The sequence below is a fragment of the Caretta caretta genome, chromosome 11 (assembly GCF_965140235.1).
Source record: "Caretta caretta isolate rCarCar2 chromosome 11, rCarCar1.hap1, whole genome shotgun sequence".
Classification (NCBI taxonomy): domain Eukaryota; kingdom Metazoa; phylum Chordata; order Testudines; family Cheloniidae; genus Caretta; species Caretta caretta.
Genome location: NC_134216.1, coordinates 66140053 through 66158404, shown reverse-complemented (window position 1 = coordinate 66158404; position 18352 = coordinate 66140053). Strand labels below are relative to the sequence as shown.

The following is an 18352-nucleotide window of genomic DNA, read 5'->3' as shown; positions in this document are numbered from 1 at the left end:
AATTCACAAAAAGAGTGGAGAGTGCTTAGAGGATTGAGCCCTAATCTTCCAGTATTCTCAAATTATGGGTTGGGCAATAGAGACCTTTTAGTCAGACACTCCTATAGCCTCTATTATGAATTCTTTTCTTTTGGGGGCTTGCCTGACAACTGTGGGGGGAGATTGTGCAGGGGAATTGCAGGGAGTAAGCATCTGCCTTATGCCCTGGCATGGACTCTCTAGACTGCAGATGGTGGAGTAAACAGATGTTTTGTGCAATGCCAGTCCTCCCAGCTAAGTTGGTGCAAGGGGTGTTGTAATTTGCTGATAGGACAGGCTAGCAGTCAATCACTTCCCTCTGCCCCCACCACAAGGAGGAAGCGGGGTGGGAGTTCTTTTTCCCAGCCTTTGCATTGAGGGCTTTAATAACAAGATGGCTATGATGGTGCCCTCAGTTACACTTACTCATCCCCACTAGTTTCAATGAGTGGAACTCAGTAAACGTTTCTGCTGATGATGCATGAGCCAGAATAGAAGCCAGCTGCTTCTACCGGACCTCGGCCAGCTCTGCAAGGGTAACAGGAGGCAAAAGGAATTATTACAAGAAAGTCCCATGGCCTGTGTTATGCAGGAGGTAAGATGAGATGATTGCTAGGGCCCCATCTGGCCTTAACTCTAGGAATGTATGAAGCAGAAAAAAGCATACTTTGTCCTAATGGTCAGCAATGTGACTCTGTAGTCATAGATTTTAGGGCCAGAAGGAACCATTGTGATCATCTACTGTGTGACCCCCCTGGATAACACAGGTTAGAGAATCTCACCCATAACTTCTGCATCAAGCCCATCACTTGTGTTTGAGCTAGAGCACCTCTTTAAAAAGTCATGAGTTAAAGATTGAAAGTGATGGAGAGTTCACCACAACCCTAGATAATTAACAACCCCTAACCATGAACTTTTTTGCCTTATTTCTAGTCTGAATTTGTCTAGCTTTGGCTTTCGACCACTGGATTTCATTGTGCCTCCTCCCGCTAGATTAAAGAGCTACCGACTAGTTGAAATCTCTTCTGCTCAGGGAGCAGGTTTGCTGAGCAAAATGGTGCCATGTGTTATATACTCACTGTTCAGAGCAAACCTGTATTTCATGTTGCCTTTTTGTTCTGGTTGACTTCTGCTGTATGCTGCCTTCTGTATTTCTTCAATACCTTCTTCATAATAAACCGACCAGAACTGCCAATGTTTTTGCCAAATGTGACTTCTCTCTCTACTAACCCCATTTCCACTGCAAGACAGGAACTCTCTGATTCATACAAGACTTAATGCTTTTATATATGCAACCAAGAACTTAACTGTTTTAACTTTGCATCCAATTTCATTCATTCTTCTCCTAAGTCCTGGTCATCAAAATAGGTGATCAAAACTTATCCTAATATCTTAGTACCACTCCATGTCTTGCCACTAGTTTGTGTCATTGCTTTATGTATTCAAGTGCTGTAGTTCATCTCCAAGACAATAACAGATGAACTTGTAGTTTAACAGGATACTGTATCAAAGGCATTCTTAAAATTCAGGAAAATTATGTTGACAGTGTCCCCCCCTTAGCTCTCTTGCTTCTTCAAAACACTTGGTTAGGCATAATCAGCCCTTTTATTAATCCATCCTGAATGTCTTTCATCACATTATAATGTTCCAGATATTTCCCTACTCTGTCCCTAATTAGTGGTTTTAGTATTTGGTGCAATGATAAAGTCAAATCTATAGATAAGTTGTTTACCCAAGAATCGTAGAATCATAGGACAGGAAGGGACCCCAAGAGGTCATGGCAGGGCTAATTATTATCTAGACTATTCCTGACAGGTATTTGTCTAACCTGCTCTTAAAAATCTCCAATGATGGAGATTCCACAACCTCCCTAGATAATTTATTCCAGTGCTTAACCATCCTGACAGTTAAGAAGTTCTTCCTAATGTCCAACCTAAACCACCCTTGCTGCAATTTAAGTCCATTGCTTCTTGTCCTATCCTCAGAGGTTAAGAAGAACAATTCTTCTACTTCCTCCTTGTAACAACCTTTTATGTACTTGAAAACTGTTATCACGTCCCCCTCAGTCTTCTCTTTTCCAGACTAAACAAACCCATTTTTTTTCAGTCTTACCTCATAGGTCATGTTTTCTAGATCTTTAATAATTGTTGTTGCTTTTCTCTGGACTTTCTCCAATTTGTCCACATCTTTTCTGAAATGTGGTGCCCAGAACTGGACTCAATATTCCAGTTAAGGCCTAATCAGCACGGAGTAGAGCGGAGCAATTACTTCTCCTGTCTTGCTTTCAACACTCCTACTTATACATCCCAGAATGATGTTCGCTTTTTTTGCAACAGAGTTACACTGTTGACTCATCTTTAGCTTGTGGTCCACTATGACCCCCAGATCCCTTTCCGCAGTACGCTTCCTAGGCAGTCATTTCCCATTTTGTATGTGTGCAACTAAGTGGAGTACTTTGCATTTGTCCTTATTGAATTTCATCCTATTTACTTCAGACCATTTCTCCAGTTTGTCCAGATCATTTTGAATTTTAATCCTATCCTCCAAAGCACTTGATATCGTCCACAAACTTTATGTGTCCTCTCTATGCCATTATCTAAATCATTGATGAAGATATTGAACAGAACCGGACCCAGAATCTCCTCTTAGGTATTGCCAGTTAGTTTTGGTACCATTTCCTGCTTTTTAAGGCGTTGGGTTTTTTTAGTCCAAGTCCTCTACTCTTTCTGCTTTGCATCTCCCTTAAGAAGTTTTGGATGGATTTTAGAGTTTAATCAATGTTTTTTGTCATCAGACTATCTTCAATCATTTTTGTCTCCTTGTCCCTGGGAAATGTCTCATGTCATGTATCTGTTTCTAGCACCTGTATTGGAAATCCAACATCAAAACACAGTTTTTATGCCTAATACCCAGATAGCATATAAACAGAAATTGAAACTGACTGGTCTAATTCTATTGCTTAGGATGAGTAGAATATAAAAAAGCATCACATCTGATGTAAAATAAATTAGATTAAAGCAGTTCAGTTTTACTGATGTAGCTTAAAAGATAGATAATGTACAATGTCTCTTTAAAATATGCTACATTTGTGACAGAAAAAAAAGGAGAGGGAAATTCATATGTAGGGATCAACAAAACACATGTGGTCCGACAGGTATATTTTTAGTGCCAGATTCCAAAGCCTTATAACAAGTAGTACCTCGCTCCATGAGCAGTCCTACTGAAATTAGCAGTGCTGCTCAGGGAGAAAGGCACAGCATGAGCAAAGGTATCAGAAGCTGGCTCTTAACATGCTCCATGGTATCTAGCTGTTGAAGGTCATGTTGCAAGAGTTGCCCTAATCTTGTCCCTCTTGTTTTTTCTCTGACATATATGATCCCGAGTCACCGCGTTTAGCTCCAGATTCAACCTTTCTAGTTTTGGGGGCTATTTGTTCTGGGTTTTTTAGTTTGGACACATATTTGCTACCAATTTAATATATATATGTGCTCAGCCGGCTGTGCTCTTGCCTTGCAGTGGGCTTACCCTCCCACAGTTAGAATTACCATGTGTTCACACTCCCACCAAAGGACAGTAACCAGTCCAGGGGACCACAGCTGTACTTTGCAAAAGCTATCAGCATGAGAAATGGAAATGTACTGAGCTTCACTGTCCCTGGTTTAAAATCACGGCGCATCTGCCTCATCTATGAATAGCTGTTGGCTCTGTTAACAAACAAGAGAACTTGCAGCTGATTCACTTCATCATCTCTTCTCCAAAAAAAAGTCAATGGCTATAAAGGGAGTGACTGCCAAATATTTCTAAACTCCACTGAGGAGGCACTCTGTGAGTTTCTAAAAACCATTTTTATTCGGGAAGCACAGCTGGAAGAGAGGGTGAAGCTGACCAGAAAGACCAGACCCCAGATTTTCAAATGCCTAGACCCCTCAGTGAGGGTCAGAGTTCAGAAAGAATCCCATTTAGGCACCTAAATGGGGACCAATTTTTTTAAAAAGTGCTCAGCACCAAGAAGATTGACTTGTGGTACGATACATGTGGCTTATTTTCAAAAGAGTTCAGTACGCAACATACTGAGTTTTTGGAAATTTGAACACTTATTTTGGTGCCTAAGTGGCAGCTGAGCTCTTTTAAAAACCTATTCCTGGTGCCAAATTCACTTGAAACTTTAGCCTACAATGCAAGTGGCTCCTAGGCAACCAAGTAGATGGTACAAAATGTATGAGTCTCCACAACACGCTCACTTTAAAATGCACTGACACTCCAAGCGTCGTCCCATCATTGCAGATACCTTATATAGCCCTTACTGGTACCAAGGGATGTTTGTAGCTGGCCCAGGAACTTAACAGGGGGGCCTGGGCACAGCGTGTTCATCATTCTGGATGACAGAAGCAGTTGCACGGAAGCACTACAGGAAGGGTCAAGGTGCAGTAGTCAATGTTGTATTGCTGTACACCCACGCCAGCTGGAGGGCAGAAAAAAGTCTTGGAAAAAGCAGAACAGACAATTCTGCATAGTTCAAGAGCTAGGACAGCGGACGAGGAGTCAGGAAATAACTGACTCAATGAAATTTTTGGCCAAAAAAAAAATCACGTTTTTTGAAAATGGTCACATTTTTTGGCAAAAATCCCTGAATACCCCAAAACATTAAAGTTTTTGGCTTATAGGTGAAAACCAAAAAAAAAAAAAAAACCTGATTAGGAAAAGCCACTGAAGTGCCTCAATAAGAGTTGCTGTTTGTGTGCCTTCTGCCCCGTTCTCCTCTATGGGTTGGGCTTCTGAATGGGACTACCTCTCCCATGAGTCCATGGAACTCCCATGATGCATCACAGCGGTCCATCAAGGGGGAGACGATGGTGCATCATGGGAGATGTAGTCTGTCCAGCGATTATACCCCCTAAACATATTTTTAATGAGGGCCATATCCACTTGGTATAAAATGACTTTTGGTAGCCAATGTAAAGATGCTGCCTTCCTTATTTGTTAAATGCTGATAACGAAAAAGAATCAGAGCTATAAAAAGAAGCAAAGCTAGATGGAGTGGAATAGGATGGAGGGGAGGGTTAGATTTAGAATGCTAATGATTACTTTATCCAAATCAGTTGGATGGCTATTTCTTTTAAAGTATTATTGCCACCAGATTCCCAGCCCTAAATCATCCTAGCATCTCATCAAGAAGCCTATTCTTTGCGTTAAGAGACAAAGAGTGCACAATTACGGGTTTCTTTTCCCTTTGCATAACAAAATGGAGAGATTATCATCAAGTTACTATTCAGATTTTAGGAGAATTTTTTTTAAAAAAAAACCTACCATCTTTATCTATTGGAGCTGCCTGTTCAGGCCAGCACGCTGTAATGATTACTCCTGTAAAGGCTTCAGAGGAGATGTGCTCTATTTCATTCTCAATGAGGGCTGATGGCATTTTGAGAGGCTCAGAATAGCCTCTGATTACTGGGTAAAACAGAATGGGGAAGCTGGTTGGGGGGGGGGGATTGCCATGAGCACTCCTCATCAGCTGTCTATTATGCTTTTTCTGCTGGGAACATATCGCAATCACAAATCACAAGCACGTTGTGTTTTTAGCTTCCTTTCCCTGCTTTTCAAAAGTTGTGTGCTTTAAAGTTCAGAGTTTTGGTTTAACAGCCATGTACAAAGGGGTGATTTTCAGACTCTATGGTTCCGTCAGTAACCCACTGCATAAAAGCAAGGCCAACATCTTGACACTGTCATTGTACAGACTGTTTTTATAGTCGTTAGAAACTGGCACATATTCTCCTCTACACTGTGGGGACATGCCAAGTGTTATTGGGGTATCATTCGTTGTACAGTGCAAAGGACCCAGTATGGGCGAAAGAATGACAGGGGATCAGTCCTGAGGAAAGTGAAATGGATTGAAAAGAAGGATTAGAGAGAGGGACAAGAATATGGAGCCTCCCCCCACGCACAGGCCCTTGGCTTTCCTTCCAGCCTGTTTGATGCCCAAACTGAATTAATGTAAAGTAAGTCAATTTTATATGAAAAAAATACTCGTGCATATATCAATATGGCATGCTGAAAGCCAATTAGTTAGTATGAAGGTTTAGGCCTATTTTGCATGCCTTTCCCAATACTTCCCCTGATGTCTTTTCAACAGATAGTTGAAGCAAAACACTTCTGGTTTATTCACAGACAAGGTATAGTGCTGGGCAATGGCAGTGTGTCTGGACTCCCAGCTGCAAGGCTGTGGAGGGCAGCTCATTCTAAAATTTAGGATCATGGGTGTCACTGGGGCCACGTTAGCCCCCACCGTAAATTGGATCAACCTCAGAGGCCATGGAATCTGCCAGTGATTGCCAGAACACCAGGTGTTCTGATGTCCCTCTCCTGTTTTTTGGTGCACCAGCTCTCTGTGAGCCAGGACTTCCCCTGCACGGGAAATCCACTGCTGTCCTATTAAAGCAACTTTCCAACCCCTTTGAGCTGTTCCAGTTTGGTTAACAGCAAGGGGCAAAGCCACCCTCTTACAAAAAGGTCCCTGAACTCTTTAATGTCCCCGAAGAGCAGACAAGACCTTGGTTTATAAGGTCTCCTCTGAAAGTCCCATGCACAGTAAGCTGCATGGAACCTGCCGTAATTTATGTTCCTTGGAAGGACTGGCAGGTTGAATCGAGTCAACCCTGTTGGGATAGCTGCAGGGAACCAAGGTGTTTCAAAGCCGAGACTTAGTCTACAAAGCCCTCTAGCTATCATTGTACAAACATTGATTCATTTATATGTATTATTACATAGACCAATTTTGTTTTACAAAATTTCCCTTTCTCCTTTTGGTTTTGGGTCAGATATATTTGTTGTGGGTGGTATAAAGCCAGAGCAGAGTAAGCGGCTCGCTCAGTGGTCAGAAGGAGGCCCTGAATCTTCTGGGAGGAGGTAGATGTTTTCCAGGGGAGCGGTTTCCAATTTCCATTTAATTTCAGTTTGGGTCAGTTGTAAACACCAGCCTGTTCCTTTGAAACGTATCTGGTGTTTGCTCTGGGCTGATGGGACAGCTATGGATTGTTTATTCTGTCTGTAGCACTACCAGAGTATCCAAAGCACGTTAGTCAGATCCACTGGCATAAACCAGCTGTCCTTATTCCTGGTGGACGGCTGAAATCTTTATGCTTACAGCAGCAGCTGTGCAGTCAGGTACATTTAGGAGGCTATAGTTTGGTGACTTAAGGCTGGATACTCACTCAGTTTCTATCAAGACAGTTTCTGTTGATTAGCTGTTCTTAGGTACAAGCAGCCCTGGCATGGAATTCCACAAAGAGAGGTAGGCCGAGCATGTCTGAGGTCCAAAACGCATGTGTAAAAGATGATATAAACCATGCACTGTGGTGCAGTCATTTACTCCTGTGAAAAATGGGTGGGAAATCTTGTCATTTGGATGTTGGGAGTATTTTACTCCTACTTTGCCCTCACTTTGTGCAGGTGTAAATAACTATCCAAGATGCATAGTGAAGTGGGGGAGGGAGATTTGTATGTGAGCACGAGAGAAAGATTTATGAGACAAAGCCTGAGGTTATTGCTTCATTTTTATTAAAGCAAACTCCAAGAGCCTGGTGCCGGTTAAGGTCAGTTGGCTTTCTTTCTGAGTACCATGCAGTAGAACTGTTAAAGAATCCCCTTTAAGAAATTCCTAATTTCCTGTGAACATTTTTGGGGTTTTGAATGAAAAAAACAAACCCCAAACTCATTTTTAAACCATAAACAGAATCAAACCCTACAGATTTTCCCATAAATTATTTTGGTTTTCAATTTCCATTTTTTTGCTGAAAAAAACCAGAACATTTCAACCAAAATGACAATGTTTGCTTTGGTCAAAAGAGCCATTTTTAGTCCAAAAATGTTCCACAACAAACCTCTTTTGACTAGCTCCTTCATTGAGTCATTTTGATAGGGCGTAAACCCTGATGCCTGAGAGCACTTACCCAGCGGTCCTGCCAGAGATTTCAGCAGGGGTTTAACTCCCAACAGGACAGCTCTTCTCTGCTACATAAATTGCCAAGTATATCAGGCAAAATGCACCTCTAGTCCTGACCACTGGACAATATACATCTGAGTGTTCTTTGGAACCACATGGCAGCCCAGATACTGGAGAGGAGGTCCGGCAATGAAGCAGTTAAAAGATTGTATTTGCATCACATGTAGCTGACTACTACAAGTATTCTTCCTGAGTACAAGCCTCCCTGACCTCCCCGGGTCTGTACGCAGGTGGCTACCCCGAGCCATTGCCAATGTTCACACTGCTAGTTTGAGTGTCAAGCAAATCAGGTATGTGTCTCTCTGCTGTAGTCAGTGGGGCTATTTGCAGAGTTAGGTTTGGCTCAGCTTGAGGTTGGCAGACTCTGCCCTGTAGTAATGAAAACACCCTGGATAATGTGAGTTTAGGGCGAATTTATAACAAGAAGTGGCTCCAGTTTTGCAAACTTCCTTATCAAATGTTTGTGTTTCCTGCCTGACAACAATGAAAACCAGCATCCCAGTGGCACTCAGAGCTGCTGCGTGAAAGAACCAAACTTGGGGATGTTGGACCCTCACCAGGGATAAAAGGGATGCGGGTGCAGGGGTGAGCACCCCGAGTCTCATCTGGTAGTGTCAAGACTCACTGATTCTCAGCACTTCCTGCCACCTGAAAGATGCCGAGTGCAGCTCTGGAGAAGACCGTGTGTCCAATCAACCTGGTCCAGGGGAGGGAAGTGGGGAAGATGCTGTGAGCAGGGTCCCATAAGCACTGCAGAAGGGGCTATTGGAAATGGAGTGTGAGAAACACAGCTCAGAACGATAATGTGGGCAAGATCCCATCAGCGTAAAATGAAAGGAGACGCGGAAGAGGGGCTGTTCCAATGGCTGTGTAGAGTCCAGTATGGAGCTGCTGGTTTATCTTTGTTTTCATTACATTTTAACGCATCACCACAACAACATTCTGTCCCCGCTATGAAGAGAGGAGCTATTGACCGAGCGAGATTGCAGAGGCTAGGAGATGGAAAACAGATTAGCAGACAGAGAGCAATAACACAAAGCAATACCCACAAAGGTCTTATTTACCTTTGTTTTATTGAAGCTCATTTTATACGCATGTTAGAAGTTATAATAGCTCTTATGCCTGTGTCATTTAATACCACAAGGCCCTCTGGAAGGAGGGAATGGTTTTGCCTGTTTTTATGTTTTGCCTGTTGTACTTTGCCTTGTGCTTGAAATGGAGTCACAGACCAAAGAAGTTGGAATCTCACATGTTCCTTGTGAGGGATGCTGATGGACCCTTAGAAATGCTGGGTTCTCTATGACCTATAATCAGGGTTTAAATTTAGGGGGATGTATATAACATAGATGTCCAGCCTACATGTTCAAAAGTGACCATTGATTTTTTCAGTCCCCAGCTTGAGATACTTTCTGAAAAATCAGCCAATTTTATTTAAAGTGCTGAGCATGTGCCCACCAATAATCAGACTTCCTCAAGAGGGATCTCAAGTTGAGCACCCGGACCTGGAGCAAAGCAAAAATCACTAGTTGCTTTCGGAAACCTAGGCCCTATATCGGAGGGAAAAGGCACAGTATAGAGTTCTGTTTATTTTCTATCATTCAGACCCTACTTATACTAAAACTTTTCTTTCCAACGAGTGTGTAAAATGCAAGTACAAACCGAACGAAAAATGTAATAATCCACAAAGTATTTTGTATCAGATTTATAATTTCAGCTATTGAAACTTCACCATTGGAAATATTAAAAGTATTCTGTGCCACACACCCCCGCCGTCCCCCCCAAAATGTAATTTGCTGGCCAACGAAAAGAGACACAATAAAATACAAGTTGGCTTGGTTCTGAAGTACAAAAAGTTGTTTTTGAAGCCTACAAAATTATGACATCACATTGTAATTAGGAGGCAATTTAACAACATTTAAACAACAATTATATCACATTTTCAACCCACTAATTTGCACCACAGCTGTTCTCTTTGCCTCCTATTTTGGAAAAATGACTGCAGAGCTTTAATGATGGCAAAAAAAAAGAATTTAAAAAGTAACTGCTCAGACAACAATAGATATGAACAGAGCCTTGTTTAGTAGTCTATGGTGAGAATTCTATGGTTAGCATTTATGGCGAGATAAAGGAAATGCATGAGGGAAACATCATTACTGTGATGTTACTTGGCAGCATGTGTAGTGTGAAGGTTGCTGACCAGAGGTTGTGAGCATAAGCTACCATAACTGCATTCATGTTGGTATGTCCCCTCCAGATGTCTTGGAACGGGGTTATTCTAAGAGGGTCTTGTAATGGGTTATTCTAAGGGGGTCAGTTAATTTGTTACGGTCAGGCAGCGTATATTTAATTGAAAGCCTAATAGCCAAGAAAATATGGAGACAGTATAGAGCTTTTAGGGATGACTGCATGATTCATGGTTAATGCAGCAAAGCAAACCCATGGTTGTTTCATCTTAGAACAAACAAAAACAGAAGGTGTATTGTTGTATATTCCTTCCCTATTATACAAATATGATTCCATTCAAACTGAATAATATAGTCGTCCACTTGCAAGCAAGTAAGGCAGCAAAAAGTCCTGTTTCCTCCCAGCTGACAGAAAGACTCCTGTTGACTCAACTCTTTTTTTTTTGCTGTCTGCAGCCTAGAGGCATCCCCCCCCCCCCCCGTGTTGATTCATACACAGCGTTCCTCTGGCATCTGACTCTTTTACACTTTTCTAATCTCCTGGACAGCAGGAAGAATGTTGAGATGATCAGAGGACAGATGAAGACAAGAAAGCAGCACGAAGAGATAGCTAGAGAACTCCTATCCCTGATTCAGGTTCCTTGCTGTTTCCGAGAGTGCCCCTCTGAGATCATCACTCCCTAGTTCTCAATTCACAAAGGATCAATCTGCAATCATCAGTTTTGCCTGAAGCCTCTGCCTTCTCCACAGACTCCTGCTTGTCTACCTTCAGTCTTTGCCTCTGTCCCATCTTTTTGGAGTAGGCCAGGAATGTTCCCTGAATGTAGCATTTTAGAGGAAGAGAGTTTTCTTTTGAGCACAGGATCCTACCTTTCAAGTGCGCTGGTTCTTCCCTGGTGCAGTACTAGCCACTGCTGATCAGCAGCTTGCAAGTTGGGAAGCATCTTTTCCCAAACCTTTATCTGTCTCTTTCTCAGTTGCAGTCTCATTGCCAGATCCCAGCCCCAAGATAAAAAGCCTGATGGATGACATTATGTCTGGAGAACAGGCAAGACCAGTAGTGTTCAGATCTCAGTGAGCAGCTCTCCACCTCTTGTATCCAACATCTTTTTCCCTGCTTAAAAGGATATACTCTAGTGCCCCAAATCCACCTCCGAGATCCTACAGCTTGCAGAGATTGGTTGGCAGTGATCCCAACTCACAGACTGTATTCAAGTGCCTACTGCATGTCTCTCTGCTGCCGTGAACACACTCTTGTAAAGTGTCTTCTGGTTTCTCTTCCCCTAGCAGCTCCTCTTTACTCTTGGTGGAGATAGGTTTAGGGAGGAGTTGCAAAACTGGTAGCTTCCTTCCCTCTATAAATCTATTCTGTACTCCTTCATGACAAACAGATAAGTATATAAGCCTCTTGCTAACCCTAGAGCCACAGTGAGAAAACCCCCTCTTTTCTCAGAGGAGTCATCCCAAATTGAAAATATCCCTAGAGGTGGATGCAAAAGTCCTGAAACTCTCCTCCAAATCAGCCTTCCTAATGGGCACCATAAGTTGGGCCATCTGTCAGACGCTATGGAAGAGCGGTGGAAGCTGCCATGCCTCTGGAGGTTACATTTCACACTGTTTTGCAGCTCAGGCTGCTCAAGGGAGAGGATTTTTTTGCACACAACTGGGATGGGACTGAGGCATTTTCTTGCTGACTCCTCCAAGTCCTCTTCATTCCCCTGCCTTGGACAGTGCTTTCCGTGCAGCTTGTATCATCCTCTGTTATAGACCTGGCAGCAGCCACAGCTGGCTCAGAAATGACATCTCTCTTCCCAGAGCCAAAACTGTGCTGCAGCTCTGCCCTTCAGAAGTAGAAAGCAATTTGGCAAGGACTTAAGGAACACAGCCAAGCATTTCCAGCCTCCAACCAGAGCACCTGCCACGCTCATCCAGCGGCGTTATTTTATTCCCAGAGGAACTGTAGAGTGGTTGGGGATTACTTCCTCTCCGTCCATGTTTCTTCTTTCCTTTGGGGTTGTTTGAAGATCCAGGGTACCCACCACACTTATAAGACCAAATGTTGCCTTCATATGCCCTTGTATGGCTCCAAAAGGCCCTGTTTTGGCCCTGGAGGATAATTTCAACCTCCCCTGCTCCAAATCAGGATAAAATTCTCAGCAGGTTTCTCCCAAGCAGTCTAGCCTAATCAGTCCTGAAGGGGAGATAGCTTTCCAGGCCTGCAGCTTTCCCTGTTGTTGGGGCATTAGAGACAACATTTTGAGCAGGCAGGGGCTGAAAGCTCCTTGGACACACTGGCCTTCAAATCGTTCTCCCAAGGGCATACGTTGGGACTTCTCCAGGCCCCTTGGCTCTCCGGATTCAGGGGCCAATCCTCTGCTCAGCGTGATGATCCAGGCTTCAGCTCTGGAAGCTCAGCTCCAGGAGCTCTTCAAGGAAATTACTGCAAAAGCCACTCACAGCTATGCTGTTCTTAGTATTGTTTCCTGATCCCCCCAAAAGAGGAGATTCATAGCTCATTTTGGAGGCGTCTCAGTCATAAGCCTCACGTCCTGAAGCAGATTGCAGAGAGAAGGCTATCCTGTAGGTCCCGCCTCCTGAATACTCGCTTTGTTTGCTGGGCCTGAAAGGTACTGATGGTTGCTTGTCATCGTCCAGCCCTCAGACCAGCAGTTATTTCGGTTTTGCAGACAAGCCTTTTCCAGTTCTTCATTCTGTCTTTTTGTCTTGGTTTCGCCTGTAAATTCTCACAAGCTGTTGACGGTCTTAGTCCACTGTACTGCCCTGTTGAGGGATACACATCTCTCCCTTCCTGGACAGTCTCTTTCACTACAGAATTAAAGACTATATCATGACGCATATGCACAGGGGGACTGAAATAAACCTGCACTGTTCACTGACATGAGAGGAAGGTAGATTCAGGATTCCAGGTTCTCTAGAGGAGTGTGTTCTGGTGGTTACAGACCACTTCTGCTTCTGCCTCCCGCCAGTTGCTGTCCCTCCATATTCCTACCCACTGACTGGGGGAGGGAACGGGGACTTTCTGTGATATTGGTGTGTGCTACAGCTGCGTGCACTTTCTGGATGCAAAGTCCCCCTCCCCGCCACTTTTCTCACATTTTTCATCTTTTTCCAGTTGAAAAAAATGGGCCACGTTTTTTTAAAAGTAAGAAAAAGTGGAATTTTCCCCCTCACTGAAAGAAAACAAAAAATGTCTACATAAAGTATTTCAACTAAATTCAATTACCGGTAATTTTTATCAAGAACAAATATTAAAAAAAAAAAAGAATTAAAATGAAACCTTTTTTCAAAAAATTTCATGGCAAAAATATTAGTTTTGACCAGCTTCTAGTGTGTGCAGACCTGGGTGAGAGCCTCACTTCCATGCTGGCCTATTACAGCAGTTAAAAGAAGCAAAGCAGTGAAAAGAGGCCCTGTACCAATTCCCATAGCATAGGTTCTATAGAAGATTGCACTGCCCTTCAAGCAGTCCCTTAAAAGCCCTGGCATATGAGGTATGCTGGGGGTAGGGTTTGGGAAAGAGGTGAGTCAGGAGCAGGGGCCACATCTGGAACAGGGCCCCAGCATGCAGATCTACCAAACTTGCAGGCAATGCTGGGGCCCATAGGACGCCCCAGAGAGGCTTCCAGAACTTACAGAGGCCCCCAGGGCTACGTAAGAAGGCCAAGGGCTTCTCCATCTCCTGGAGCAGCTCAGGATTGGGAGGGCACAAAGGTGGTTTAAAGCCACCTTAGCTCACCTACTGCCTGAGTTCAAAGTGTACATAGTTTTTACCCTGTCCTTGCTGGTTGATAAGAGTGGAAAAGGAAACTTTCTCTATATAGACCAGGCTGATTAGAAATGGTGGCACTCCACACCTTTCCCTGCTCTGCAGTGTTTTTTCTGGGATGAGCCTGCCTTCTGCATGCATACCTCATTCTCTCTGTACAATCTGTCCTTTCAAAAACTAAACCAAGGATATTGGCAAGACACACTCATCGCTCAGCCAGTGCAGCACCCATTCTTAATCAACTAGGGACAAATCCTGTGGTCCTTACTCAGGTAATACTCCCATTAACACTGAAGGCTTGCTGACTTCATTGGAAGTTTTGCTTGAGTAGGAATGGCTGGAATTGACCCCCTCTTCAGTAAACTTCACTGTTGTGCATGTTTTTCCCCATTAGTTCATACAGCTCATGTGACTTCTTCTTATATCCATCATTCCATTTTTCTTTCCTATTAGAGTGAACTTGGACACAGCCCTCCTCCTGCCTACGCCCCTATGTCAGGAGTAAGTATTTCACAATCAACCTTCATCCTTTAGGGTTTTTTCGTCTTTTTAAACCTTCTGTTTCCTCCCCTATTCTCTTCATAAATTGCCTAATTTACTCCAGTGCCAACCATGACCAGAATTAATACATAGGTTGGGCAAACATACAAGGTCGCTCTAATCCCAGTCTGGATTCATCAGGAAGCCCAGAGTTCTATGGTACTATGCACCCCAAAAGGGTGATCATAGTTCATAAAACAATCTAGGTAAAGTGTTTTGATGATTGTCTGTTTTGGCATGATTCTGAAAGTGATATGCTCATCCTGACAAGCCGTTATTAGGTTGAGCCAAAGCAATGAATTGATGCACCAATGGGAAGTTCCCAATGGAAACAGTATATCATTTACATGACTGCTCATTGACTGTTGCTACTTATTTACACCAAAACCAGGCCCACTCTGAATAAAGATAGTTCAGAGATGGGGGCCTTTTTCTCTCCTCTCTGGAGGAAGGTCTCCACCAGGTCAGGTTTAAGGTTTGTTGTTAGGAGAGCATTTGTTCTTGCCAGCCCAATAGTTAAGGAGAACTACACATTATGGTCCCTGCTACTGTATATCTCAGTATTAAGCCTTGTATAGACTGGGGATTTGCCCTACTACCAGCTGTTGGTGGCCAGCAATTTGTGTAGTTGCATCAGTGTAAACTGGCAAAACCATTATTGTCTCTATTGGAGTTCCAGTCTGGCCGAAACCCAGGTACGCACAACCAGTGCAAATAGAGGCTTTGTGTATCTTCACCAGAGGTTGTAATGGTGGCAAGCCTCCCCAGCCTAGACAAGGCTTTGACCATTCAATAAAATGAAGCATTGAGCCAACACTGATGTGAAACCAAAGGAGCTTCCACATCTGTGTTTAGTCAGTTGCTTTATTTTGTCCTTCTCTCTTGCACCACTTTGTCTTTCTCACAGAACCAGTTTGTGTACAGAGGTGGCGGCTTTGCTACAGAACAAGGAGTGCCTGCACTGTACAGAGCGGTTAGCTGCATAACTCCGGAGGCACCAGCCATCCAGGGGGCCACGGCAGAGATCTTTGACGACACTTGCTGTAATGGTACGCTACGGAAGCAGGTGGCCGCTCTCGCACAAGAGGACAGCGGCACTCAGAGGTACAGCGCTGACCCAACAGTGTTTGTACCTGAGCGGGGCCAACGGGGCGAGCTGGATGAGGATGGGTACATGACTCCGATGCGAGACAAGTCCAAAACAGGTAAACCGCTAGCATTTTGTGGTGAAAGATCTGACTGAGCTAATCACAAATTTTTGGCTGAAATACACACACACACACACACAACCAATACCAACGTGCATAATTACGTGTTCCTACTGTACCTAAATTCCTTCTGTGTTTTCCATTGGAGAAGTTATTGTGGACTTTCCTATGTTTCTAAAGAACGTACGTTATGTGGCTGACACTGTTGAACAGCAGCTGAATTCCATTGCCCAATATATAGAGCTGGATTTTGACTGCACCGCTGCCCAAGGGAGGTGAAAAGGAAACAAGGAGCTTTGCTCATCTGCACCCTCATTCAGCAAAGCACTTGAGTGTGTGCTTAACTTTAAGCATGTCCTTAAGTGCTTTGATGAATCAGGGCTCAAGAGAGGTGCTAGTCAAAAACCTTGTATAAATTGTCTGATTGGACTGTTTGGGATTAGTCACTGTAGCCTCCTGAGAGGGGGAAGGAAGTGTTGAGAGTGGGGATTAGTTGCTTTGGAACAAGGTGTAGCCTGATAGATTTTTATACTGATTATTGATTAATCTCTGAGCCTGCAGTGGTCAATATGGTTTCAGTCTCGTGAGCGGCTACAGCATCAGGAAGATTGTTACCAATATTATTAGAATGAGTGAACCGAGGAACACACAAGAAACAATTGCAGTTTATCACAAGTCCCTTTATTAACAAATCCACTGAGCTGATAAGCAATCCTGCAAACAGTGAAATACAACAGCAGACAGAGAAGTAGTACAAAGTGTCTGGTCCTATGATTGTCATCACTCACAACCGCTGAATGGGAACCCATTAGTCATTATCATTAGTCATTATCTTCTTCAGCATCATCTTCAGCATCCTCTCCCATAGCACACAGGCCGCTTTATACCTTTTATAATGAGTTACACTGATGCCCATTGGGGTTCAAACGTATTTATGAAGGTTTCAACTCCTTTTCCTTTGGTGCTTTCACACACCATTACATTTGAGGTGCCCTGTTTCCCACAGGTTAACTTGTTAGTTCCCATTATACTCATTAACATTTAGGTCCCTCAGTCACCATAACAACTTGTGGTTAGCACATCTGCTGACGTAGGTCTGCAAAAATCCGCAAAGTCTTCTAACCAGCTTGAGCTGGTCCATTGCAATATACATTGCCTAAATACCAGCAGCTAACACATCTATTACTGAAACTGTTTCAGCTTGTGACATAGGGTCACTCATTGGTTAGCTACTCATGTCAGCATATCTTTAGGCCTGTGGCCTTATTTGGCTAAGCTAAATATCTTACAGACCTAAGGCCTCTTGGCCCTCTGTTATAACATTAATTAATACTGATATTTCACCTCTATATCCTAAATGTACCTGATCTCTTTAATCCTTGGCTACAATGGAATATCGCACATTGCACCCTCTCCAAAGGTGCAGCATGAGCTACCCTGGCCCCTGTTCCCTGGAGACAACGGCCTGAATCTCCACTGCCTTGCACGGGGTTCTCCACTCACTCACACCAGAGTGTAAAGGACACACTAGGTGCAAGGCAGTGGAGATTCAGGTCTATTGTGCCTACTTCCCAGTGAGGTGCACACCACCCCCTATCCAGGGCTGTGGCTTAATGCCACTCTTAAGTGCATAATCTAATAAGATGCATTGGGATCCTTCAGGACGAAAGACAACATCCATTCAAGAAGCAGATTTTATCCAGCTGTTTTTGGACTTGAATGAACTGGATACTTCTGACATTTCTCACTGCAGATGTCCCCCATCAGTGTTTTTTCTTTTTCCTATAGTTAACCTCCAAGCAATTCCATTTACAGTCCACTAACCTTGCAAAGAGCTCCGTTGACCTCTTGGTCACCCTGACCTCTCTGCATCTGATGTGCTTTGTGTTTTACAGTGAAACATTGTTTCTCACAGAGGGCTGTTGAGACCCTGGAGGTCAGTTAACACATGCTAACCAAGGCCTGAGGGCTACAGGCTCTGACCTTGGGAGAGAACTTGCTAACAAAGTTGCCTTACTCCAGAAGGGGTGTGCGGTATCTCACAACCATCCAGCCTCCTAACGTTTTGTTCCTAATGGGTTTCTGTTGGAAATCGAAAATCCTATGTGCCGTTGTGTGAGAGTGACTTAGCCCTCTTCTTCCCCCCCGAGCACCACGTGCCATTAACCTTTCCTCATTTCAGCTGTGACCCTCAGTATTGTTTAGATCACAGTGTTGACATTTTGTACTAATTTCACACAGTCCTACTCTCCGTTTAGTGCTAGCTCAGGAACTCTTCTATGTCCCTCTCCATGCTAATTAGAATCTTTGTTCCTCCGCATTCTGAGGCCCTTTGTCCCTCAGTCGGGGCAGCTTTTAATCAGTCAGATAGCTGTGTTTTTAATAAAACAGCCATACAGGGTTAGACTGTGGAAAGGTTTATTGTACAGAGGAGACTTAAGTGGAGGTAATGCTAATCTAGCATTTTCCAGGTAGGGATGCTGAGAGAGTGGTGAGTTTCAGTGACTTAGACAAGGTTGCACAGAGAGTCGGTGGAGGAGGCAGGCATAGACCCCAGTACAGATTCATAGATATTAAGGTCAGAAGGCACCATTATGATCATCTAGTCTGACCTCCT

The 18352-nt window shown here is 43.6% G+C and overlaps 1 protein-coding gene across 6 annotated transcripts in view; it reads left to right on the top strand.

The window, feature by feature from the left end:
• ERBB4 (erb-b2 receptor tyrosine kinase 4) overlaps positions 1 to 18352 on the top strand; it is a 975001-nt gene that overhangs the window by 946051 nt on the left and 10598 nt on the right. For 3 of the 6 annotated variants that reach the window (XM_048869089.2, XM_048869091.2, XM_048869088.2), the window contains 2 exons: positions 14441 to 14488; positions 15435 to 15732. In XM_048869089.2, the coding sequence (XP_048725046.1) occupies positions 14441 to 14488; positions 15435 to 15732 (346 nt within the window). The remainder of the gene's footprint in view (positions 1 to 14440; positions 14489 to 15434; positions 15733 to 18352) is intronic. The other 3 variants (XM_048869092.2, XM_048869090.2, XM_048869093.2) reach the window with 1 other exon arrangement.